The 26,986-nt window shown below is 41.3% G+C and overlaps 1 protein-coding gene across 3 annotated transcripts; it reads right to left on the minus strand.

The window, feature by feature from the left end:
• Positions 1-402: 402 nt before the first annotated feature.
• RIC3 (RIC3 acetylcholine receptor chaperone) lies at positions 403-22,977 on the minus strand. 3 transcript variants are annotated; one of them, XM_067540740.1, is made up of 6 exons: positions 22,717-22,977; positions 15,891-16,111; positions 14,187-14,265; positions 9,673-9,766; positions 2,891-3,036; positions 403-1,788 (listed from the first exon to the last, which is right to left on the minus strand). In XM_067540740.1, the coding sequence occupies exons 1-6, from the start codon at positions 22,841-22,843 to the stop codon at positions 1,295-1,297; spliced, it is 1,161 nt and encodes a 386-aa protein (XP_067396841.1). In that variant the 5' UTR covers positions 22,844-22,977; the 3' UTR covers positions 403-1,294. The 3 variants fall into 3 exon arrangements, with proteins under 3 accessions (XP_067396841.1, XP_067396840.1, XP_067396843.1); XM_067540739.1 differs by having other exon boundaries at positions 2,891-3,039; XM_067540742.1 differs by lacking the exon at positions 22,717-22,977 and adding an exon at positions 19,282-22,535 and having other exon boundaries at positions 2,891-3,039.
• Positions 22,978-26,986: the final 4,009 nt, after the last annotated feature.

The raw sequence follows: 26,986 nt of genomic DNA on the forward strand, positions 1-26,986 counted from the left end.
CACAGCTAAGACTGCTTCAGAGATAGTTATCCTAAGGCTAACTGGTAGTAAAGAATGAACTGGAAATATTGAAACACTCCCAATTCAGTTTCCTTAACTATTACAGTAAAATTGCACATAATTGGGCTGGAGGAGAAGGTGACTGAAATTGTTTTGATAGGGGCAGCATGGGGAAAAGGTTGTTATAAAATTGAGTCTCAGACCTCTTAAGAGCCCTCTGGCCACTTTCAAGTCTCCCTTTCTATTATGAAAGCCAAGTCAGAAGCAGTTTAACATTGTCTAGTTTCTGCAAAGGTCAGCTAGATCTGCAAGTAGTTGCTGGGACATATACAACTGCTCAGCAAGTAGTCAAACTAGTCAAGGCATAGACAGAGAAAGAAGGAGTCCCAAAGAGTCCACAACACTTTACAATGAATGCATTTAAAAATAATGTAAAAATAAATACATTCCAAATAGAAGAGGAAAAATGTTTTCTCTGATTTGTCCTTTCTCCTTCTACTATGGACTATTTTCACAGTAGGAAGTTATCATAAATAACATACAATGTAAACGTTACAGTATGCTTTGTGAGGGCTTTAAATTTAAGGAGCCACATGATAAAAGCAATCGGCCATGTGAGCATGTGCAGTTCTGAGATCCTGTTTCACTTCTTAGGTGCATGCAGGCACTTGGCCAACAGTGCCCCAGTGGTCAAGGAGTGCACATGCTGTTGTGTTGTACATATTCATTACATTGACAGCAATGTGATTGAAAAAGGAGTTGGTCTTTCGTGTTGTCCCTGCAGATCTCCTAGCCCGTTAGCCAAGTAGACAATTACTATTACTACTTTAGAGCAAAAGAGAAGTTACAAACTTAACACCCTCCTCTCCAGCTTCCTAAACAAGCTGATGCAATGGTTTTGTTTTCATAACTAACAGCTGTCAAAGTCAGCAGGCAGGCTCTGGACAGTTGGGGCAGAAAGTCCATTCCCAATCCTGGCAGGCAGGACGTTATGGGGCAGCTAACATTTGAGAGGCAGCAATCAAACAGAATTAAGGAAAGACAAAGCGTGGATATTTGAACAGAATAATCTTCGGTTCCTATTCATAGCACTCTCCAGCATTGCAAGCGTAGAAGGTAAGCAATGGGAGTGACTTAAAGAGAGCCATTAGCTTCCAGTTCAGTTCATTGCCAAGGGAGTGGAAACAGCGTCGAGAGCTGGAAATGGAAAAGATAAGTGTGGGTCAAGAACAAAGAGTGTAAGAGTTTGTGGAATCTTGCTATCACCATCTAGAATACCCACACATGGTTCCTATTAGTCAAGTCCCTTTGTGTTGCGCTTTCTCAGTGTGCCGATTGCATCTGAATCATTGGCTTTTTGGTTCTTCAGAGCTGCATTTTCGTTGTCAGAATCCATGGAGAGAACCTCGTTGGCTGTGTCTTCTGCCTCACTGCAGCTGTCAGCCTGGAACCCAGCATTCTCTGCTATGACAGCAGGATCATCCTCTTCAGAGTGACAACAGTAGCACGTCTCAAAGTTATGGCTGTGATGGAGGACACTATCTTGGTCACTGAAGCTGATCTGCCAGTCCTTTCTCTGTCCCGTATCATGGCTTTCACACTCTGTAGCAAGATCAGACAGTAAAGCTTCACTACACAAATAATCCTCATCTTCCATAACCTCCATTCTTTCAGCTCTCTCTTCAGCAGAGGGCTGGTTCAGATCAGGGTAATCCACAAAGATTGTGTCCTGTCTATGCTTGAAGCAATCAGAATGATCATAGACAGGATAGGTCTCTTCTGGATAACCTGAGGAATAAAATGACATTCACCTTAAAATATTTAATCAGATTTTAAAAGAAAGACTGCACTGATACAACCACCATGCTGACAAATCCATTCAAGGAATTTAGAGCTTATCCTAAGAATTTTCAAGTCATAAGGAAGCAACACTTAGTTTTTACTCTGCTGAGACTCCCTAAAGTACAGCTAATTCAAATTAATACCATCCCAAACTTTTAGGGGTGATATCCTGGACCCTCCGTAGTCAATGGCAAAACTCCCATTGATTTCAGTGGGGTTAGGATTTCAATCAGATTTTTAAGTGCTCCACACCCACCACTGGGGCTGGACTGGAAGCTATGGGAGCTGCTGGGTGGTGATCTTTTGAAAATCTGGCCCTAGAGCTTTATTTCTGAAGACCTCAGTTCCTCTCTACAGACAGACTAAGACATGTTTTGAAGACCCGAGATATACAATTAAACAGCGTCCTTTACAAAACTGGATAACTAGATAAAGCAGAGCTTGAGGCTGCCATTTATGTTTTGAGCTATTCTGAAAGCTTCCAAAAGGGCAAAAATTAAATCTATGGGGGAGGGGGAGGACAACACAGGCATGATGTCTTAGAAACACAATTGTATACTGAACAATCAAAATGAGTTTAAAAAAGCAGAATTTTAGAAAGACAGAACTCCTGGAGTTAATTTCTCCAATTATCTTTATAATATTAGAGCAAACAAAACCAAAATTAAATAAGTAAGGCAAAACATATTGGTTCTGATTTCCAGTGGTATTACACTGAAGAAAATAAAATGTGGCCAAATTAAGAAAAACAAAGAAATAAATCTGTCAGCCAAGATAAAGCAGCAAATGGAGTGTACTCAAGCTCATACGCCAATTCTGGCAGCAGATACTGTGTTATCCACGCAAAATGAAATGCTGGATAGTTCAAAATCCATTTGTTCATTTTTATAATTGGAAAACTAATCCTTCTTGTAAAGTCTTGGAGGCCACCTTTCTGAAAAGAAATAAGGCAATTGTGCAGGATTCTATTTTCATCTGGGGGAAAAGAATCCAGTTCTGGCAAAACTATTTTGTTCAGATGATATTGAAGAAATAAGATCTCATTTACCTTCCCAATCCTCCATATAAGGAGCTTCTTCAGCTTCCTTTTCTGGGGAGATGCCATCTATGAGTTTTCCTTCCTTCATGACCCTAGTGATCTCTCGGAGCTGCTCGAGTAATCGCTTTTCCTGGTCTGTTGTAACATTTTGGGCCCTGCTAGAAAACATCAGACACCAGTCTTGAGGAGTCTGGATGACAATATTACCAGTATCTATTAATATTTGTGTACAATAGGATGATAACAACAAGCAAGAGGGATAGGCAAACACCATACACAAACTAAGGCTCTGGAGTTACTTGGGTGGAAGAGACTGTAGCATGGTAATTGTAAAGTCTTTTTAAAAAAAAAAAAAAAAAAAAAAGTTGAATGAGATATGGAAGATTCTTGTTTCAGAAACTACAGGAAAATGCATGTCCTGTCATATTGCTTCATTCGGGATCTACGATAAATTTTAAACTACATATGACAATGTGTTGGCAACCCATAAAGACGCTTCATTGAGAGGGTGGTCAGTCACTAAAGCAGCTCCTTAATTGTTGATTTGACGGTACCGCATTTGTATTGGCCAAGTAAAGTATTTTATTTGCAGACTGACCGCCATCATTAGTCAGTTGGCTAGAATCATAATGGTGTTGTCATCAAACAACACAGGCAGGGTAGCTCTGTGCAGGGGCAGGGGAGAAGAAACATTAGGGAATTTTGAGTTTAAACTGTGGCATCTGGATTTTGATGGTGGTGTGAGAGAAGTGAGATTATTTTAGGATTAAGGCAGATGTATAGTCTTTACAGGGAGATAAATTAACATCATTTATTGATATTTTATTATCCAGTGAATACAAGCTCTTTAACATTAGAAGCACTTAGCTATAATGGTGCATTGTACAGTAATTACAGTTTTTTTTTTTCTCCTATGGCATTAGTGGTTAGGCAAAAAAAATATTCAGTGAGTAGCCTTTTCATATGCCCATCTGTTGGCTGAAACCAAGTGATTCATTGTTTCTGTCATCAGTTGCTCCCATGTTGATTAAATGCCTTGAACAGAAGAGCACTTGGTCTGAGCAAACTGTTTATTTGTTAATGTCTTTCTAAAAAAAAAAAAAAAAAAAAAAAAATTACCATACAACGCAGCTGTAATTTAAAAAAAAAAAAAAAGTTGGCCTGGTTCTGATATCAGTTATGCTGGTGTAAATCAGGAATCAGTGGTGTTATGCTAGCACAAAAGACATGTGAAATTATAATTGGACAACTGGCTTGTAAAACTGTCAGTGGTTAGGGACTTTGAGCCAGATGCTATTCTCAGTTACACAGGTGTAAATCCAGAGTAAGTCCATTGATTTCATTTGAAGTACTCTGGATTTGTAATTCAGGCATCACTGTGCCAGCTGGGGTGCATAAGGGTACAGGGACCCCCATGTGTGGGATCGGCATACTAGTGCACCAAAGAATTTCATGTAAGGGCTCTAATGAAAGTCTGGGTAACACTGATCATCATAATCATTGTGAGATATATGTATGGCAAAGCTGTGAGGAAGTGCATGTGTGCGCACACGCACCAGATACACACACTAAAAATTATGTTCTGGAGGTCAGCGTTAAGACAGGTCACCAAAAAATGAGCCACACACTCCTCTTAGGCAGCCAGGAAGAGATGCTTGTGTAATGTGAGTACTGTATGGTTCACAGTGGAGGCCCATTTACAGGCAGAGCAAAATGTTAATTGCTGGAGTGTGGGGACTGCAGGAAAAAAACAAAACACAGCAGGGTCTATGTTTAGGAGCAAATCCAATGACCTTTTGGAAGTATAGCTGGTGGGCAAATGAACCCATGCTTATCCAAGGGGAGACAAGCTGCCACAGGACTTGGACTCACAATAAAAGGGTTTCAGCCCTCCTGGCTAAAAAATGCCGTGAGAGAGTTTGTGGGTAAGCAGTACCTTATTTGATAAGAGGATGTGTGAGTTGAGCATAGGCTCTAGAATATATGTTATGATTTTATTTGATGTATAACCCTTTCCCCCACTATTCCTGTTTGCTATCATATGAATCTCTATTCTTTGTTGCTTTTTCTATAAACAATCTAAGTGCTATGTGTTAAACTGTGGTGTACTGTTCTTCTGTAGCTTTAAATATCCGCTCAGACAGTGAAATTCACATCCCTGTGCAGAGGGGCAGCACAAGGCCTGTGCACTATTTACATCCCCACCAAAGCCCTCAAACTAGGACTTAAGTGAAACTTAAATGCTTCATAAGCTACGTGCTCGTCTTCTGCACAGGGAATTGTTCACACAGGATACACCGAATGCGTGGACACTGCATGAGAAGAGGAAGCAGACTGTTTGCAGTGGAAGAAATGATCCTTTCATAGAGCTGCCGTAGTTAATTCTTGCTGTGCGTGGTTGTAGCTCCAGAAGAGCTATTACAATTTCTCATGTCAATGAAGCACATGCTGCATGGTGGAGTCCCAAAATACTCATTGGCAGGTACAGCAATGTTTTTATATACTTACACTGCTATCATAACAGTTCCTGTGGAGCTATCATGACTGCAATGAAAATCCATTATCTAAGTTGGTGTCTCATATACTTCAATTTGGAGCTTTTGGTCTTCAGCCTCTTAAAATATCAGCATTAAAGCACAGTTATAGGGAGAAGAGAGACTGTAAAAATTGCTTGATGGAGTTCTGTATTTAGTCCCTCTCAACTTCCACAGCACATTTGTTCAGTTTATGGTTAAAAACGTGTTTTGCTAAATGCCACCTCTGTAAACGTGACTTTGTACCAATGAAGTCAAGTCATTTCTAACCTCTGACCTAATCATCAGAAATAAAGGTTTTGCACCTGAACATTAGCTGACAATTTCATTGATACACAAGCCAGAATCAAATTCAGCTCTTTAGTTGCATTGACTCTGCGTTGTTGTGAGGAAAATCAGATGGTTTCGGTCAATAAACAGAGACCTAGGGAGGCTAACTCTGAAAGCTGGGCTCCACAGTGAGCTTCCCTAAAACATCATTTGCGCTGTCAAGACAGCACTTAGCATACAGCTGTATCAAACAGATATTTGTGCAGCTCAGTGTTCACCTGAGTGGAGCCACTGTTCGTTAGAGTCAGCCAGCCAAGTTTGAAAAGCGAGTTCATGGGAGCAGATATGCTGAATGAGAAAATACCATTTCTTACATTCTCTTTGCTAACTATAATTAAACAAAGCTTCAATTTTAAACTGCAAAACTGTCTCAATGCAGTTCTACTATGAGAAGTACCTAGAAAAGAGTTTCTTACCCTGCATAGCTGCCCCCTGCATCAGTCAGAGCTAGAGAAAAGGAAGATTTTACTCCTCTTTGCTATACTCAGTCCTGCACAGCCACACGGCTTTAGGAAAGACAGGTGGCATCTTTGCTGGTTTCTGTATTTTTAATTAAATTCCATTTGTAGGGCTACCAGTCCACTGTATTGTCCAATCCCACTGAAATTGATAGGTTTGTACAAATGTTTCCTGAGGATATAACGTGAGGCCAGTGGGTCTGCACAGGTGTGACTTGGGGCAGCATTTGAGCTATAGAACCTTTCTTACTGGTTATGATGCTCTCGCCTGAAAGATGCTAGCTAGACCTTCAGATCCCAGGCTGAGTCTGTGGGACTAGCATGTAGAAAAATCTTTTTTTAATTGGAACCAGAGCAAATTTGATATGTAAATCACTTTTCAGAGATCAACTTCACTTGAAGTTCTTGCACAATATATTGCATGTGCTGCTAGACCTCTTGGTAAGACACAATGGGCTGAGTTAATGAATATTTTAAACATTCTCTGGAAGAATTAAAGATAGATTCAAGGTTACTTGTGCAGTATTTTTGTGTATTAACCTGTGAGATTCTCACAATAAAATGTGAAGGTAACAGATAATAAAATAATTCAAGTTTTTTTGTAACAAGGGAAATTAAAATATTTTCCTGTAAACAAACAGTCTTCACTATGAGACAAACCAGGCACAAATAATAAAGATAAATTATTTTCTAGAGCAGCAGTTCTCAATCAAGGCTCTGCAGCCACAAGTAGGGCCACAGGACCCTGTGGATGAAGCCCAGTGCCTGATCCCTGGCGCTGCCACGGGGCTGAAGTCAGAGCTGAAGGGTAGAAGCTCCGAGCCCTGCCTCACCCAGATCCCCAAACCTCCCCCCCCCCTCACCTGGTGGCTGAAGTCTGGGGCCTCAGCCGGCCCCTCCCCCCCACTTCATGCTAAAGTCCTGAGCCCAAGGCTATTCCCCACCCTATGGCTGAAGCCAGGAGCTGCAAGGCATGTGCCCCCTCACCTCCCCAGGCCCTGGAGTTTTTATAGCATGTTTGGGGGAGCCTCAGAAAGAAAAAGGTTGAGAACTCCTGTTCTAGAGGATCTGGGTTAATAAAATACTTTACCTACAGCATTTCTTTAAGGATGGCTTCCTATTTCCATTCTGACAATGAGATTAAAAAATCTTCATTTGCTAAGAAGCCAATTCTGGTAATAAAGATAAATATGCCTAAATTGTACCTTAAATTGGAATGAGAAAACTAACTCAAGCGCCACCATTTTGATTATTTTTTTTCTTTTAATTCTCTATTACTTTCCAAAGGATCAAAGTCAATATGTCCAGTCAAATCATTCAAAATGCTCCATGAGCAGAATAATTTAGCCTAAAGATGTGGCTGGTCACTTAAATACCAAATAACAGTTTATAAATAAAACATCTCTTGAATTGAAACTTAGCAAAAAATAATTTCAAGATATACTGTACATTGAACAGATTGATTAAAAGAATATGGGAAGGATATTTGTGGAAGTGTGTATGAAAAGATTTTGCACATATAGCAGCATTGTCTCCATATTAAATAATAGTAAGAGCCTGAAAGAACAACAGAGAGAGCCCTACACACCCAAGAATCTTTGTTTCCCATCATCAGAATCTCAGCAATGATCTGAGCAATCAAGATGAGTCATTTCTGCAAGGAGATTTTTGCAGTGGCCAGGAGGTCTATGCTAAGAAATAGAAACCAGCAAATAGGATCGGGGCCTTCTTAACATTTATTTTAACTGGATGCTACAATAAATAATAACATGACAATCCACAAACTGGGAAAAAATTACAGTCTGTTCAAGAGAGAAGAATGAGGATTCTGAGATTGTTTCAAATCTTTGATTCATTATGCTCTTAATCAGATAGTGTGTCTATCTTTCTTGGTTTAGACATTATATTGCTGTGTCCTTGTCTAGCCTTCTTCCTTCACAGATCTTTCTTTACCTCCCTGTCTCTGTTAATACTTGTAACAAAAAATTTTTTTTTTTAAATCCTTCTATTCCTTTGTCTTCTGTTTCTGTGAGTGAATCCCTATATAGCATACACTGTCCATGTTCTACTTACTCTTTTCCTTATTTTTAGCTCCTGGCTTCTATTGTCCATTTTTATTTTGTCTGTTATAAATGGTTTTCTGGGTATTCCCCCTCTTATCTCAGCTAGCCTTCCAGCTTACTGCCCCATTTACTTATTTTAGCACAAAAGTTCCATTTTCAGCCTGCTGATCTAGTTTCCTCCCTAATCCTATCTTCCAAGAAATCAGACTTCGCCCATGTTTAATTATTCGCATCAAGCCAGGCCTACAGGAAGTACTGTACTTTACTGTTCAACCCAGAGATGCGTGCAGATGGGCCCAAGGGGAGATCAAAATTTGAATCCAGAAACAAGTTTTACAAATCAACCCTATTTTTACCAAGGCCCAAACAAAAATTCCAGTTCCAAACCCCAGGTTTTTGGGGTTTTCTAAATCTCAATCTGGTCTCCCACTGACTTCACTGGGTACTGGATCAAGTCCTTAATAACATATAAACAATTAGAAACAAAATTAGAGCAGTGCTAAGGTTTTTTATTTTGGATGTAAAGCGTATACATTTTAAAATTAAAAAAAAAATGAGAATAGAGTCAAAATGATCCATATAATTTATTTTTAATTTTGTAAAATTTGTAACAATCTCACTGTATTTAACTTCCATATTGCAGCCAAATATAAATCATATTTCTTGGAGTGTTTTTAAATAATTCAGCCTTTTTATGGAAGAATATGCAATCATTTCAAAATAATTTTAAACATATTGTATATGTTCATAAGTTTTACACCAAATATTAGTGAATTATAAAAGAAAAGACGTATTTAAAAACACTGATTTAGCAAATTTTCTTTTTTCATATTTACTAACCAAATGGCTTTGCAAGTTAAACTGGTGGAAATTGCTTACTGAAGCAGATTAATATGCAGTCTTGCCCTTAAGGAAACATTTTACTGACATTCAGAAAGGCATCTATATAAAGTATAACTGTATTATTGTTTTATAAAAATATCCAGAACACTAGAAGCTAACAGAAAATTAAGTAGTTGTCTTGGGTAATATTAAAAAAATTCACTGGCTACAGAAGATGAAGGATTATTGTTTTGTTTTTCAGCCTAAGACTTTTTCATGTTCAGTTTAGACATATCTGTCTTTATCTTCCAAATTACATAGTATGTACAATGGAGTGGGGAATTGCTCCTTGAAGAAACTGACATTGGAAAAAATAATGTAATATAGAACTTGAAAAGAAATGTGAACAATAGAGAATCTTATGATGTGCCAAATATTATGAAGTAGAAACAAAATTACTATTTTAACACAGACAAGAGATTGACATTTTGATAAAAAGCAGATTTTCTTCCATGAAACAGTTTAATTTATCTACTCTAAACAGAAAGGAATTTTTCTTTAAATTCCTATAATATAAAACATACCTGTCACTGTTAGGTCCTACTCTATTGATTAATTTTTCCATAGCTTCTTCAGTCTCTCTCAGCTTTTCTTGTAGTTGCGTGAGCTCATAGTCAGCTGAAAAACAAACACAATCACTAGCAGCTCTGAAAATGTATTCCTCTAGTATTATTACAGATTGGTTGTCTCAGCATACACTGTACCAAGCCAAACTGGGTACAGAAGGATTTAAGAGCAGATGAAAGCTCAATCTTCATAGTTAATGGAAACATTCTTTTTCAGTTCTCCAGGCATAATAAAAGGAGCATAGAGAGGTTCCCAAAGGCACAAGAGATGCACAGAAAGTGCCACTTATAACGGCTCACAAGCAACCATTTGATATGCAGATTGAAATGATCTGACAGAAAACAGCCACCCCCATCTTATGTGCTAAAGGAAATGTAGTGATATACTACATTATTGTAAAATCAACAGTTCTCATGGAATTTATCTCTTAAATTCTTGTGACTAAAGATTCAAAGCCATTCAAGTTAATACATTGACTGCTGTCAGATAGTGTCTGGCCCTTCTTGGTGTGCAAGGATAGAGGGAGACTGTTCAAGGAGCTCGCACCTATGCACAAGAGCCGACCATAATGTGGGTGGGAGATAGAGCCATGGCCCCTTACTCACACTGTCTAACTCTTCAAAGGTGGAGGCTGCACCCCTTCTAAAGATGGTGGACCTGCTACTGCAGCATACACTTCCTTAGTGCCCACAGGAGAATGGAATGAGGGAGGGGAGGAAACATACAGGAATTAATTGTGTACTGGGAGCAGCTTATGCTCACTGACCTTCCTCATCTTTCCCCCAAAACCCAAGTGCACTAGCCAACTACCTCTGTTGATTGGCATGTGTGCATGAGGAAGATACATGCCCCCCTGTGCACCATATGTTCTCAAGTGGCAAGAAGGGAGCAGTCTATCCATTTATTTTATGTCTTATGGTACACCTTGAGGCCCCAACCAAGATTGGGTCCTCCGTACTATATACTGCACAAACGTGTAATGAAAAACTGTCCCTTCTTCAAAGGGTTTACAATCATGGCTCCAATTCTGCATCTGCTTATTTTTATGCACTATGAGTTTTCAAAGCTTTTGCACAATTGAGGTCTAAATAGACACAGGGTGGGAGGGTAAACAAAGGCAGAGAGAGGTAAATAGAGATCCCAAGGTCACAGAGCAGGTTAGTGGTAGAGCAAGGATTCAGGTCTCCTGACTCCCAGTCCAGTGATCTATTCACTATGCTGCCTCTCCTCTGACTAGTGATAGATTCTTTAGGAATGCAGATAGTAGAAAACAGCGTCAACAGATACTATTTGTTTTGTTTATTATTTAGTCCATCACTAATTTCTGTGATTCGATAAAACATCATGGTAATTCTTTGGTTCTCTGAAAAGTAACTTTTCTAACCAAATGTTATAAAAAATTAATTTCAATTTTTTAAAATAAACGTGTGTGTGTGTGTACATAGATAATACAACTTATAGGACTGTATGTAACACCTGCATGATATTACCAGAAGTACCTTTGTCATGATTATTACAACATTACCTGAACCCTGTGATAAGGCTTTTTAATACCCTACAAAGTATTTTTGTTTTCTATTAGAATCTAGCCAACTTTAAAAAAATACCTTTAAACGTTATTACAAATGATCAGGTAACTACAGGCCCGTTAGTTTGAACTCAGTAGTATGCAAGGTCTGGGAAAAAATTTTGAAAGAGAAAGTAGTTAAGGACACTGAGGTTAACGGTAATTGGGATAAAATACAACATGGCTTTACAAAAGGTAGATTGTGCCAGACCAACCTGATCTCCGTTTTTGAGAAGATAACAAATTTTGTAGACAAAGAGAATGCAGTGGATCTAATTTACCTAGATTTCAGTAAGGCATTTGATATGGTTCCACATGGGGACTTATTAGTTAAATTGGAAAAGATAGGGATTAATATGAAAATTGAAAGGTAAGGAACTGGTTAAAGGGGAGACAACAACGGGTCATACTGAAAGGTGAACTGTCAGGCTGGAGGGAGGTTACTAATGGAGTTCCTCAAGGATCACTCTTGGAACCAATCTTATTTAACTCTTTATTACTGACCTTTGCACAAAAAGTGGGAATATGCTAATACAGTTTGCGGATGACACAAAGTTGGGAGGTATTGTCAATACAGAGAAGGATCGGGATATCATACAAGAAGATCTGGATGACCTTGTAAACTGGAGTAATAGAAATAGGATGAAATTTAATAGTGGAAAGTGCAAGGGATAGGGAGGTGTTAGTACCGTTATACAAGGCAGGGTGAGACTTCATCTGGAATAGTGTGTGCAGTTCTGGTCCCCCATGTTTAAAAAAGATTAATTCAAACTGGAACAGGTGCAGAGATGGGCTACTAGGATGATCCGTGGAATGGAAAACCTGCCTTACGAGAGGAGGCTCAAAGAGCTTCGCTTGTTTAGCCTCACCAAAAGAAGGTTGAGGGGGAGATATGATTGCTCTCTATAAATACATCAGAGGGATAAATACCAGGGAGGAAGAGGAATTATTGAAGTTCAGCACCAGTGTGAACACGAGCACTAATGGATATAAACTGGCCAACTGGAAGTTTAGACTTGAAATTAGATGCAGGTTTCTAACCATCAGATGAGTGAAGTTCTGGAATAGCCTTCCAAGGGGAGCAGTGGGGGCAAAAAACCTAGCTGGCTTCAAAACTGAGCTTGATAAATTTATGGAATGGATGGCATGATGGGACAGCCTAGTTTGGCAATGGACTGATCTTTGACTACTGGTGGTAGATATGCCAATGGCCTGTTAGATGGGGTGGGTTCTGAGTTACTACAGAGAATTCTCTCTTGGGTGTCTGGCTGGTGAGTCTTGCTCACATGCTCAGGGTTTAACTGATTGCCATATTTGGGATCAGGAAGGAATTTTCCCGCAGGGCAGATTGGCAAAGGCTCTGAGGGTTTTTTGCCTCCCTCTGTAGCATGTGGCACGGCTCACCTGCTGGTGGATTTGCTGTACCTTAAAGTCTTTAACCCATGATTTGAGAACTTTAATAACTCAGTCATAGGTTAGGGGTCTATTACAGAAGTGAATGGGTGAGGTTATGTGGCCTGCGTCGTGCAGGAGGTCCGACTAGATGATCATATTGGTCCCTTCTGACCTTAGAGTCTATGAGTCTATAAACTGCTCATCTGAGCTTGAAAGCTAATATATTCAATTCTCCAACAAATGTGTATATTTAGAAATAGGCAGATTCATTATTTCATTAGTACTGTGTCCATCCAACTTGGGGGGGAAAAGAAACAACAACAGTTGGGAGAAAAAAGTTGGCTGCTTCCTTTACCTCCATATATCAAACCTTTTAACAATTTAAAAGGTGTGACCATGGTGAGAGAATGGAAGACAGCCTGGTAATTGCCCAGAAGATACATATTCAGACAAGGCATTTAGCTGTGAGACCTTTGCCTCTCAGCTTGTAATATTATTTAATAAATAATAATAGTATCCTAGACTGAAAGCTCCTTTTTTAAAAAAAAAATCATTTGATAGCTTTGGCCTTTCAGCCCTTGGGTCTGATCTAAAATTCAGTAAAGTCAGCAGAAACTCTTCATTGCTTTCAATAGCCTTTGGTTCAGGCCCATACTCAGTAGGTAATGTTTGTTCAGTGCTTTGAAGGTGTACAGTGCTACCATATACAAATGCTAATTATTATTATTGCTGAAAATGCAAGGTGGAAAAATATTTTACTGACTGGAGCTCTAAGTCATGAAGTTTACTGCTTAGTACGTTTGATTAGCGGGTTTTATATGTGATCATTTTAGGCAATTAGCAAATTCCTTCCATGCTTAAGGGAAATAGGAAACTCCCCTTTTCATTATTAGACCCCAATCATGCAATTTGCTGAGTCTGTGTGGAGGGCCCCACATTACTTTGTCCACATGCAATGAATTGCAGGATTAGGTCATTATGTTGTATAATGCCACTTTAGTGCCAGGTGGACTGAGGACTTTGTAATGTGCATTGTACATTTGTTTCTTTATAGATGGAGTGCTCTTTATGCTACTAATGAGCACTGGTAATATCATGGTGCTTTAAAAAATAAAAATTACGCAAGAGGAACAAAGAAAAGAGAACAGATACTTTTTGTACTATGTTGTGTTGTGCCCACTCTTTACACATTTAATTTTTTTATTGTAACATGTCAATCCTGAAAGGTTTTGATTTTGCACGTTCATTTAGAAAGTGATGGAGCAGTAATTTGCTTTACAACATCTGCTCTATCCAACAGCAATTCATAAGATAATGCTTGTTGCTCTATTTTCCTATTTGGCATTGGAAGTTCCAGAACAAATTCTGAGAAACCACTGGTTAAAATTACTATCTAACAACAACTTTACATGGAACAGCAGTCTTACAATATGTCCAGAAAAACAGACACTGCTCCAACTATAAAGGGTTAGGTAGGTAATTTATAATCACCTGGGAAATAATACTTACTGATTTTCCTATTCATGTTTCCAGGTACAACTGAAGGAGATTTCTGCTCCACGGTAGTGGTTTTCCCCTTGGAAGAGAGCTGTAAGTGAAAAAATAACTATTGTAGCAGTTACAGCAACAGCAATACAGAAACTCCAAAGGCATCAAACCAAGAAAAAAGAGGGAAAGCTAAAATTATGCTATAAACTAACCACCAGAAAATACCACCAGAGGGAAAAAACAGACAGTGATCATGAAAGAAATTATGGTAACTTAACTAACTAAAAACTGCTATCACATATTTATAACCAATGATTTTTTTAGCAAAATTAAGGATTAATTGATATGTACATTTTTTAAATATAAATGCGGTGTTTTACTCCAAAGGGCCCAATTCTACAATCCATTCGTAAACAGAACACCCTATACTAAAAGGGGTTTTGGGGTTTTATTTGGGCAAAGACTGGCCCTTAAAAATACTGGGGGTAAGGGAATTCATTCCAACCTATTTGCCTCTCTTTCTTTGGCAAAAGTTTTCTGCCATTTATGTACTTCAATGGCTTTGCACTAATACTGTGACAACAACACAGGTGTTCTCAGGATCTACCCAAAAGCTATGTGCTCCTCAGTCACTTGCTTTCCTCTGTAAAAAGGTCAGATGCCGTTTAACTGTGCTTAACCAGCCCACCTAATATGCCTCTTTCCTGGCCTGCAGAAGCACTTCTGCCCTTCTTATCCTGGGACTTTCCTGAGCAGAGACTAGCAATTGTTCTTAGTTACAGTTTGGTTTCTGGTTCACCCCTTCTTCTAGCAGGAGATGCAATCTGCACAAACCCTTTATCCAGTAGAGATTAGTGTTACCCCTGTGCAGGCGGGCACACTGAGTGACTGGAATCAAAGTAAAGTCCATTTCAGCTCACCTGCTTACTGTCAATCTGGATGGGAAGAGGTGTAACAGCACTGCAGAGGCTGGTTTCCCTCCCCCATGCTGTAACCTGTGATGCAGGTAGCCCTTATAGGGGACACCTTCCACCCCCTTACTCCCCTGCATGGACACATAGTAAGAGCCACAGTTTTCCCCATTTTAAGTTTATGCAGTTCAGTAGTAAGCATTTCTGAGTAACAAGTATCCATAAAAAATTCAAGCCACTTGAGAAGTGTTTAAGCTGTGGTTTGGTTTTTTTTAAACTGATCTTTGGGCCAGATGCTCAGTTTGGAGAACTCCAATGAAGTCAATGCAGCTCCACCAATTTATACCAGCTAATGATGTTTTCTTTAAATAGTTAAAATAGATTTAACTATTTTTCTCAGACTTTGTGGAGGAAAAAAAATTGTAATCTACGCTAAAAATAGTGGGACCTAAATTATAGGAAGGCCTACAGTGCAGCAGCTAGGTCCGTGCTGTCACAGCCTCACTGCTATTTTTAGCAAGCTAGCATGAGGAAGCTAGAGTGGGTACATCTACATATGCTGGAAATTACACCCACAGCTGTAATGTAGACACCTCCTTAATTACAGTGTTTGCTATTACAAAAGCTATCATACAGAATGTGTCCATTTGTTACTATCCCATAAATTGCTGACTCACTAATTTGTATCCTCTTCTGAGCTGGGTTGAACTAAAATATTTTTGTCTAAATTATTTTTAAAAACAGGCCCAAAGTTAGCATTTTCAGGAGATTTCACAGATGCATCAGTGTCTTAAAAACAAATGTTTATTCTTACCTTAAACAGAATGTACAGTATGTACAAAAGGATTCCAAATCCATAAATGGGTATGATCTGTCCCACGAGACCTCTACCACTGCCACCTCCTCCACCTCCTCCACCACCCTTGGCCTTGGCAACTGCTTCTGCCAGGTGAGACCTTGGAAAATGGGCACCAGAAGATTTGCCATCGGAGGACATCTGGTGATGCATCATTGGTGGAAAACGACTCGTCTTTACTGAAAAACAAGGTGAAGATTTTTCTTCTGTTACTTTTTATCCATTCTGTAGAGACATGAAATAGTAGTTTGCATTGTTGACTTCATTTCTGTATTCTTGTTTAAAGTATCACATTTGCACTGATGAAAGGGTAATGTGCTGAAGATAAAATTGTGGACTATCTTTCCAATAATTCACTATGTGCACTACTGGCAAACAGATAATCACAATTTCTGTCCCCGTGTTACAGATGGAGAAATAGAGGTAAGGATGTTAATTTTTTTTTTAAAAAACCTGAGCTAAACAGACAGATAACGTCTCTAAGGCCATGGAGCAAATCAAGATGAGTGACAGGATCAGAACTCAAACTTTTACTCCTGGTTCTGTTTTTAAAGCAGTGATTTTCAAACTGGGGTATGCAGAAGATGTCTAAGATTTCCCCTCCATTTTAAATTTTTTAGAGGTCCGCAAATGAAAAAAAAGTTGAAAACCACTGCTCTAAAGGCCACTAACCACTCATCTCTTTCCTGAGACAGTCCTAATTCTGCAGCAGAATCGATTAGCGCAGACATGGTGCCCATGTACTTCAGGGAACTCTGCAGGAGTCCATGCTAGCAGATCCTATTGCAGGATTGAGGTCTTATTTGGCACAGTAAACTGTACTGGATTCTTTACAGCTCAGGTAAGAAATTAGTATTTATGGTCTTATTTTAATTAACTTTTAAGAAAGGTGTTGGTTGCATAAAGCATTTACTTACAAAAGTATTAATGGAGAGAGTGATAGACACCAAGAACAAGACAATGTGAGAGGGGAGACAGTACAGAAAGGGCTCCATGTGTTCTGTTATCCCTCAATCACAGACATTTGCTGTGGAATTCACTTCTTGATCCAGAATTGGACTAGATAATCTATTTTCACTATTTAAGAAAATATACATTTCTAGCCTTCATGGCTGTGGTAATAACTTGGAAAATGTGAATTTAGCATAAATTGAGAAACTGATGCCTACCTGAGTCTGCAGGGAGCCTGCAAAATAGTTCTGCAAAGGGGTGAACTGCCTCATTTCCCTCATTCAAGGCCCTGGGGACTCCATGACTCTGTGGTCATGGAATTTAGCATTTTTACAAGATACCACAGAATTAATCATTTTTTGTCATGGAATTTGTCATTTTGCTGCATCGGGTGCCTGACATTTGTTTTCTGTCTCCCTACTGTGCCTGCAGTTGCCTCTTGCTCTCTAACTTTCTCCACAAGGAAGGGTGAATTGAATTTCAATGCTGCCTCTCTGAATTGTTCCAGGCAACAAGGAGTGGGGAGCCAGAATCCAGATGGAGAACTAGAGGAGGCAGAAAGCAGGCTGTTGAGCTGGGCTGACTGATGAACAGTGCAGCAGCCAAGCCAGGTAGCTGAGTCACTTCCCTGACCAATGGCATACCAAAGAGGGCAGGCTCATAGGCGCCATCCTGCGAGGGGGCACCGGGCCAGTCTTTCATAATATGCAGAAGGCGGGGGATGCAGGAGGCTCTGAGCAGCACAGAGCCTCCTGCGCCTTGTGAAAGGCCAGCCCAGCGCCCCCAAACCGGTTGGAGCGGTGGGTAAATGTGGGGGCGCTGGGACAGCCCTTCACGATTGGCAGGGGGGGCATAGGAGGCTCTGAGATGTGCCTCCCCGCCCCCATGCATTCTGAAGGCCGCCCATCCCCCCTCCCCAGGCCAGGGGATGAGGCCACCCCATCTGAGCCAGTTCGGGGCTGCAGCAAGAGAGGCAGGACTAAAGGGCACTGTCAACTTGAAATCTAGTCATTTTCAAAAAAAGGAGTTGAGGTAGTTTCTGATATTACATCTGCCTCTGAGATCCACTGCCACTTTTTGTAATTTTACAATGACATTTTATTTTTTAATGAAACCAAAAAAACACTTCCCCATCCCTTTCCTTTACAATGTGGAGGGGGGGAAAAAACCACACACACAAGCATCAGGGGGAAGGGAAACTGAGGGAGTACAAAGTGCTGTCAGATCCACAGTAAATAAAGAGAAATAGAGATTTTTTTCTCTAATCTCTTTCAATATTTGGTGCCAATAGTGGATAAAAACTGACAGAAATGCAGTAATTTTCAAGGTCACCATGTCTCTTTAAAAGATGCAATTTGATTCAGAGCCCACCTATCTCAATGATTTAATCAAACAGCAAAAAGTCCTAGCACCAACATGACCGTAACTATGCAGGATCTTTCTGTGCAATAATCATTTTCACTATTTAAAGTCCTATTAAAATCAGTGCACAAGTTTTCTGTGTGTTGCAAAAGGGAGCTATGACAAAAAGTCACGAAAAGTAGTTTTAAAAAGCAATTTTCACAAATACATAATATAGAACATTACTTCAGTGGTTATTATTTTAAAAGTCAGTGTTTCCATATTAAGCACTTTTGTGGAAGGACAGAGAGAAAATGCACACATAAGTATGTTATGCAGTTGCCTAACTCAATGGGAAAAACAGATTTAAAATAAGATTACAAAAAAAAAATTTTTAAATGTGCATACAGCCAATACTGTGTGTGTCAATTTCAGCCCAATGCCATTTGAAATAGCTCCCTAAGACATTTGATCTTGAAAAATACAAATCCTCAAACGGGTGCTACAATCAGTTTTCATCGCTGTGTGTGTGTGTAAGCTGTAAATTCATGTGAATTTAGTGCTTGTGAAAGACACCTAGTTGACATCTTTAGAAAAATGAAATAGTCTATTCACAGAACAGGTACAACTTACATTCTTGTGGTGTGAGCTTCCTCACCCAGCTCTGCCATTGGACGAAAAGGCAGGTCAGTTTCCACACTCATTCACTCCTTGACCTCTCTGGGCAGGCTACCAACAAGGTTACCAACTGGTACCATTGTACTGGGCTTTATGATATGGACGGTCATCCATTGACAACTAGACTGAGACCATCAGATTTTATAGAGGCTGCTAAGTATCCATCAGACAGTAAAAAATTAAATTCACTATTATCCTGGGCTGGATGCAAACTGGTGATTGGTGAAGGGTTCCAGATTTCATTCCAAGCTCCTGAGCCAGTGGGTCCTGCTGGTTACACTATTTACATGTTAATTTAATTTCAAAGTCCCTTTATGCCAAAAGGGTGGATGTTTATTATTGCCCCAATAATGTGATAGTTGCACAGAAGACTACTGACCTGAGAGCTTGCAAATCCAAATAGACAGTGTCTGAATGAAGGGTTGGTAAGGATGAATACAAAGCAGAGTTGTAAAATGATAAGCATACATCGTTTTAGACCCACAAGTTTGTGTGGATTAATGTTATGTTTTTACTCTTTTTCAATTGTTAAGCTCCCAATTTACCTTCTCAACACCACTCATGGTTTTGTGTACTTTGTCAGATCATCTTTCCAAACTATCATCTCAATCTTTTCAAGTTCTCTTCAGAGGGAAGTTCTTTGTGCCTCTAGTTGTTTTGGTTGCCTGTTTTTGAACGCCCTATTTTTGTAGCAGCTGGTTACTATCACAAACCCAACAGCCTGTGTAATGGTGTACTACTGGTTTATATAATGGTATTATAACATGGTCAGTATTTTCCATGCTATTGCTTATGCATTCCAACATTGTTTTCTACACTATGGCTGCACATTAGCAGGTTTTTGTTGTGCTATACACATTGATGCCCACTTTCCTGAGTGGTTACACTTATTTAGAACCTACCACAGAAAAGCTAGAACCAGGAAGGAAGCACCTACTCCCTCTCACATTCCGCTACTATCCTCAGTTGCAAGAATAATGATGAGACACAAGAACGTCCCTGGCTTTAGGAATGTTAAATGCCAGTATGGTGAAAAATCTACCTTCAGATTACACTTTAGATAATACTTTATATTATAATTATGGGTTGCATCAGTACCATTTATACTTTTCCTTTGGGTTTTTCATCATAGTGATGAAAGAAAACTATATTTCAAACAAACAATCACTGAAATTAAGAATTTAAATCAAGGTACTTCTGTCATTTGCTTTTCATATGCACTTCACTCTTCAGCAGTTTTTCCTGATATTTAATCTAAATTTTTCCACCAGTCACCAAGTCATTTTTATTGCTTTTCTCTGAACTTTTTCTAGTTTGCCAATATCTTTCTACAAGGAACTGAATGCACTATTCCAGCTTCAGTCAGTCAGTCAAACAAACAAAGATCATGGCCTTCTCCGATACCTCTGCCAATAGGAAGCCCAAATTATGTGAACCTTTTTACAGCTACATTTCATTACAAGCTGGTGTTTAAATCACTGATCATCAACAGGTCTCAGTTTATTTCAGCATTATTTTCTAGGTTTTCAACTCCCACTCAGTCTGTGTTTTGGATATTTTTCTTCACATGCATTAGTTTTACATTTTCCCCCAATATGACTCATTTTATTTTCTTAGCACAATTTAGGTCACTTGAGCTATTGCTAATTATTAAGGCAATGGTGAAGACAGAACCATATATACTTTTAATATGAGCAATGGGTGTAGTTTCTCCTCAGGATGTATATATATTCAATATATATTAAAAGATTTCTTTTATAAACCATGCTTATCACTGCTTTTTAGAAAAGGACTCTTGCTGTGTTCTTAAAAAAGTTTAAAGTTGAAAAAAAATCACATTAAACAAGCTGTTTTAGGAATATTCCTTATGAAATTGTCACCAAATGACTATGCACACATTTTACAAGATTAAACAGAAATTAAACTGCATTTGTGTACCTCTACTATATGAGCACAGTGTTAGCTCACAGGATTGAAAATTGTGTCTTCTAGCAAGTTTACCTTCATAAGAACATCTTTCAATTGCTTACAAAGGTTATCCCAGCCAGAAAAGAGTTAATAAAGTCTTCTAACTATATGAACACATACATGTCACAGAACTAGAAGAAAACACACATTATCAAAGGTGGTGTACAATTACTAAATCCCCACTCCTACAATTGGATCTGCTAGCATAGATTCCTGCCCACATGCAGAGCCCCATTGAGCTCATGGGACCATTCTAGTGGATTATGATTGTAGAGTCAGGAGCAAAGAGGTAAATGTAGCTCAATTAGTGGAATATTTAAAAAAAATTCTTCCTGTGTATATGAGAAATCCTAATTATATGTTATGTAAAATGTTTGTTAAGAAAACCTGGTATATTGATAACAATCAGAAATACTGAAGTAGGAAATTAAACAATGTAGGTAATTTAAATGAACTTTTATTTCATATGACACTTCAAAAGCAAAATGTAAAAACGTAAGAAAATGTCTTTCAAATAATGGCAGAGCAAAATGTATGAAGGGTGCTATAATTTGACCTCCCTTACATAACTCAGACAAAAGTTACTACTAACTACTACTATTAAGAAATAAAATTCAAATGAAATTTGGGAGATTTGATGAAAAGGGTTTTGGGAAAGAAGAAATGTAAATCATGTCAGAGATGGGAACACTGAACTACTACTTCGCCTTTGAAATTCCACGGAATACAAAAGATCTCTGAAATGAGAACAAAAACAGGTGAGATGGAAAAACATTTGCCTGAATAATGTATATAACATTTTTCATTCCAAAAGCCACAAATGCATTTTATACAAGCATTGCACAAACACCACCATAAAGTTGTAATCTGGGGGGGGGGAGCGGAGCTGCAGCCATAGAGATACTACACTGCAACATACTGGGGCGAGGAGGGAATTTTTGGCCAGGCAAACATGTTCTTACAAAATAGGGTGATGAAATAATCATTTCAATTTACAAATCTACAGATGCCATAGTACTTTACACACAAAGCTCATGAAATCAGTAGCAGAATCAAGAATACAACGCCTATGCCCTTGCAAGAGTGTCCAGTGCCCTTTTAAGCTGAAGTAGAGAGAGGTTAAAGTGATACCATCAAGTTCCCTCATTCCTAAAATGGGTATAAGAGGGGCATTGTGATGATTAATGAAGTGTGTGTATGGTGTTTTGAAATCCTGGCACGGAGGACACCAAAGTATTAATATGAGTCTGTGCCCACAGTAGTATTTTAAATGTGGCATCTACGTTTTTATTACTGCCTGCTAATGCAAAATACAACTCAGTAAGAACCTCTTGGACTTATTGACTGAAATGCACAAAAAATTCCCACTTCTAAGCGCTTCAGGACCAGCTTTTTGCCATGTTTGTGCAGCAGCTAGGTCAGAAGCAGTAGGTAACACTAATAATAAATGCTTCCAGCTGGGGCCGGGATCAGGCTAGTCCCAAGTGGCTTTCTCCATGGTCGGATGCAAGTGGCAGGTCGGCAGAAGCTTCCTTGCTGGGAAAGCTGGCCCGGTGGGGTCAGGCACAGCCAGCAGCGGACACCTGCCCCATCCCTTCTCTACACAGGAACCTAGAGCTGGGGCGGGCCGCCTACCCCGGGCACCCCCAAGGCCGACCCTGAGCGAGGCAAGGCGTGCCTACGGCGCGCAGGGGAGGGAAGCCCCTCCTTAGAGGAGGGGGCCGACCAGCCCCGGCCGTCGGCGGGGAAGAGATGGTTCCGCAGCAGACGCTCCTGGCAGGGACGTGAATGGTCGCCACGTTCCCGGAGGGGCCAGCCCCAGCCAAGCCCCGGGGAGGCCTCTTACCCTCGGGCGGCGCGCTGCCGGGCTCCTGCCTCCCGCCCCGGGACAGGAAGGTCCTGGGCAGCAGCAGGGAGACGCACAGCACCAGGCAGGAGACCATCGCCACCTTCCGGACGGTCGGATACGCCATGGCGGCCACTAGCCGCCACCAGCCGCCCGCGCGCCTGAGCACGAAGCAGCCAGGCCGGCCCACGCGCCGCTCGCCCACAACAACAACAACAACAACAACCACCACCACCGAGCGGCCGGAAACCGCCTAACGGAACCGGCTCCAGGCGTCACATCCGGGCCACCAGCCCCTGACGTACTTCCGGCGCGTGCGGCCTAGGCAAAGGTGCGAACTCAGACACCGCCTTCCTTGAATTGACGGGTCACACATGGGGGGGGCGCATGCGCACGAGCGGCCCTCCGCTCCGCTCCCTGGGCAGAACCAGGCATCGCCCGCCGCGGCACAGAGCTGGAGCCTGGGGGGCGGGCCGCTCAGCTCGACCCAGCCTGTGGGGTGCCGCCTAGCCTGCTCGCGCCCGCTCTGCAGGGGTGATCCATGACGCGCCGCTCGCGCTGGGGTCCTGCAGGGCAGGATGGTAGCGCCGTGCTCGGCCTGGAGCCGCTGACCCGCCCCACAACCCACCCGTCTTTGGTGCCCATCGCTCCCCGCGCCATGGCTATTAAACGCTGATCTGCCGGGGCCTGCGCAGCTCGTAGGGGTCACTCAGGGGAATGACACTGCTCACCTTCATGCGAATGCCCCTTATGGAGTTACTGAGCACTGCAGCTGCAAGCAAGAGCGTGTGGAGTTGTCCTCATGCTACAGGCTTTAGGATAAGAATGAGCGGTGCACCTGTGTGCAACTGCCAGGGAATGTAACTGCATCATCATAGGCTGTTCACCATAATAAGATGCTAAATAGCCCATCTAGATACGTAATTCCTTCCACCCCACACACACACCCCCATCCAGAGGTTTGATTCGGTGTCCCACGCTAAGAAAGCAGGATGGTGTACGTGCAAGGATAAGGGGAGGGATACAGGTTTTAACACAGTAAGAGCAAACAAAACACAAAAAATATCCTCTTCTTGGAGGATAACCAGAGGCACCTCCCTGACATAAGGGCTATCCTCCTGCTACATTTCAAACAGCTGCTGCATTCACTGGAGGTATTAGACTTTTTCAAAAAAAAAAAAAAGTTATAATGGAAGATGATAGGCAACTTAAGTATGTCACTGCTGCACTCCCTGTAATATACAGTGAGAACATATGATGGTGGATTCTGGCCTGAAGATTTTATTGGCATGAGTTTGGTTTATAACAGTTTGTCAGTAATATCACCTTCCCACTGAATGAGAATAGCACACATCCTACATGACAGTGAGACATCTTAGAAGGGTTTAAACATTCCATTTATCTTTTCACTTGTAATCCCAGATTTCCTCAGAATCACGCATCCAACTGTAACAGACCTCAAAGAGAGGGAAATAGCTGTGCTAAATATGAGCGTAACTTCTCTTTGGGACTGAGTGTGTGAAGTTACTTAAACAACATACCTGTCAAATAGTTGGGTTAAGAGATTTATTAAAAATAGAGGAAGGGATAGTAAAACAAAATAATTGGTTTGCATATTATCTCTAGATTCACATCTCATACGCTGAACTAGCTAAGCTGAGAATGTCCAAGGTACAGCAAAAGAGTCATTTCTTTAAAAAAAAAAAATTGATATTTCTGACCATTTGCTCATCAACCTGATGAGAGAGAGCCAAGTTCCTTGAATCAGGACAGCTCCCTGGTATTTGAGTTTCTCATCCAGGTAAGGCAACAAACATTCCCACAATTTAGTGGCTGATCAGAGGGGTCATCTGGAAAAAAAATGCAAGAAATACGACTATCCCTTCTTTCTAATAACATTCTGTGTCTTCCTGGCTTCAGGTTAAGTATTTCAGAGACCACTTTGCAAATTCTTTATTTTAACCATATTCACCAGTCAAAGTGCATGGATTCCGAGACGTCTGTCCATTGTCATGATAGGTGTTACATCATGCCTTCTGTCTAGCTGTATCTAGTCTATATATTGGCCTTGCCAATGCAAGACTAAATTTTCTTGGTATAAATCCCTCTGACCCACTTTACTGTGAAACATTTATTGACAGACTCCAGCCCCTCTGTCAGTATGATACAATAGTATAGTATTAAAGCCCAATATTTTGTGATCAAGGCTAGAAGCAAGTGCTCTTACCCACTGGAAAGAGAAAAATCTCACCTTTTCAACAGGCAGCATAAAAATCCTGTTTTAGTCCTCTAATGTGTTGCAGAGAATCAGAACTTAAATCTGTCAAGGGTTCAGGACTGAACCACTGTCCTGGATCTCAGCATAGAAATCCCAGTGAGTTAGAGGGAGAATTATGCATGTCCCTTGCCCACCTGCTCCCCATCTGCTGAGCCCCAATTGAGTTTGGAGAAGAACAATGGTGGCAGTCTGTCCTTTAACATCCCCAAGCTAGGGCATACCCAGGTTGCTGGAGTTGCACATCCTTGTGCTGCTTCTGGGCACAACTCACCAAGCAGCAGATCTCCAATGGTAGCTGTCTGTCCCAACAAGGTCCAGTATAAATGGTGCTTTGGCTGAAGCATTTCAAGAACAAAAATAAGCATAACTCAAAATCAGGATCATCCCACAAACCTCCAGTGGGTCCCACCCTTCTATTCTAGGATTGTCTCCCAAACAATCTGTGCTTCTGCCAATTCCCACCCCAGGATCTCATCATCCCTTCCAGGAGAGCTAATCCAGCTGGTAAGCAAGCCCCTCCTCAGGATTACAACCAGGTTTCTCTCCCACCAAGAGAACCAGAGTTCTGTCCTCCTTCCTGATCAGCCCTGAATTAAGCTAGGCCTTCTTCCCTTATCTCCTCCCTCCACACCTCACATTAGGTGCTGGTGTAGTGAGGCCAGCTGGGTCCACAGGCCTTCCCTAACCCCTTTATTGCTAGTGGAGAGTCTGTCAGTCTCCTTAACCCCCTCGTTGCCTGTGTTGAGTCTCTCTGGCCCATCAGGTCAGGGTCTGTGGGTTTTTCCATTCCCTCAGCCTTCACAGGCAGGGGAAATTATTTGGATCCCTATAGGATGCAAAGTATTTCCTGTGAGCTGTTGGGTGTCCTCTGCTCTTCTTTCACATCAGTAGGATTTCAGGGGGCACTCAACAGTCCTCAGATGGCTTTGAGCACCTTTCAGGATTTGGCATTGAAGCCTTTTAGAGAAAATAATAGAAGCATTGGTTTTGAACACACACCTTATGTATGTGGAGTATGAGGAGAGATACCCAATTTTAGCTTATCAGCTTGGATAAAAATGCTGTTAATTATTTCAGCATCCAGTAGGATATCTTGTGATTTTTAAAGCATTATGCAGCAAGTCTATTTAAAATTTACTAAACTGTTGACACTTAAGGCTATTATTGCCTGTAGTGGATCTCCTGTAGGGGGCAGCGCCAGTGGCTCTCCCTCAGTGTCAATCTCCACAGGAGGCCACACCTCCCAGCACCTATGCCCTTCGGGGAGTCCAGATTAAAGGGGCCACCTCCAGCCCTTAGTAGGGTGAACCTTGGTTTCAGGCTGCTCCTTTGGGGTAATAGTCTCTCGCCCTCACAGGGCAGGCAAACAGTCTATGGCCCAACCCTCAGCCAGGGACGGGCAGGCAGCAGGAAACAATCCTCAGCCGGGCGAGGCAATAGTCTTGGGCCTAGCCCTCTGGCGGGCAGGTCGGGGGTGGGGAGGGAACCACCACAGTCTCAAGCGCTTGGCGGGGCGAGTAAACAGTCTCTAGCCTAGCCCTTCTGTAGGGCAGGCAGACAATATGGAACACAGTCTCAAGCTCTTGGCAGGGCAAGTAAACCGTGTATAGCCCGATAGGGTGAGGAAATGGTCCAAGGCCCTGGCCCTTACGCAGGGCAGGGCAGAAGGGCAGCAGTCTCTAGCCCTTTGCAGGACAAATCGCTAGTCCACACCCAGCACTTCGGCTGAGTGTGACAGGTAGCAATGGACAGGGTCTGGCCCTCACTAGGTATTCACCCCAGGTCAGGGTAGGGGGATGCAGGCCCACCCGTCTCCACTGCATCCCAGCCCAGGGCCCTGTCAGTGACAGGGTGTCCCATCATTAGGTCAGCGGGGCTTCTGCCGACACGCTGACAGAGTAAGTGCAAGCTTAGCAGGACCGTAGTCGGCTTCCCTGGGCTTCTTCCTCCCAACCTCTCCCTAGAGTACCTGGTCTCTGGAAACGTATCCCA

This window comes from Emydura macquarii, unplaced genomic scaffold, assembly GCF_026122565.2.
Source record: "Emydura macquarii macquarii isolate MOO-44397 ecotype Brisbane River unplaced genomic scaffold, CSIRO-AGI_Emac_v2 contig_587, whole genome shotgun sequence".
NCBI lineage: Eukaryota > Metazoa > Chordata > Testudines > Chelidae > Emydura > Emydura macquarii.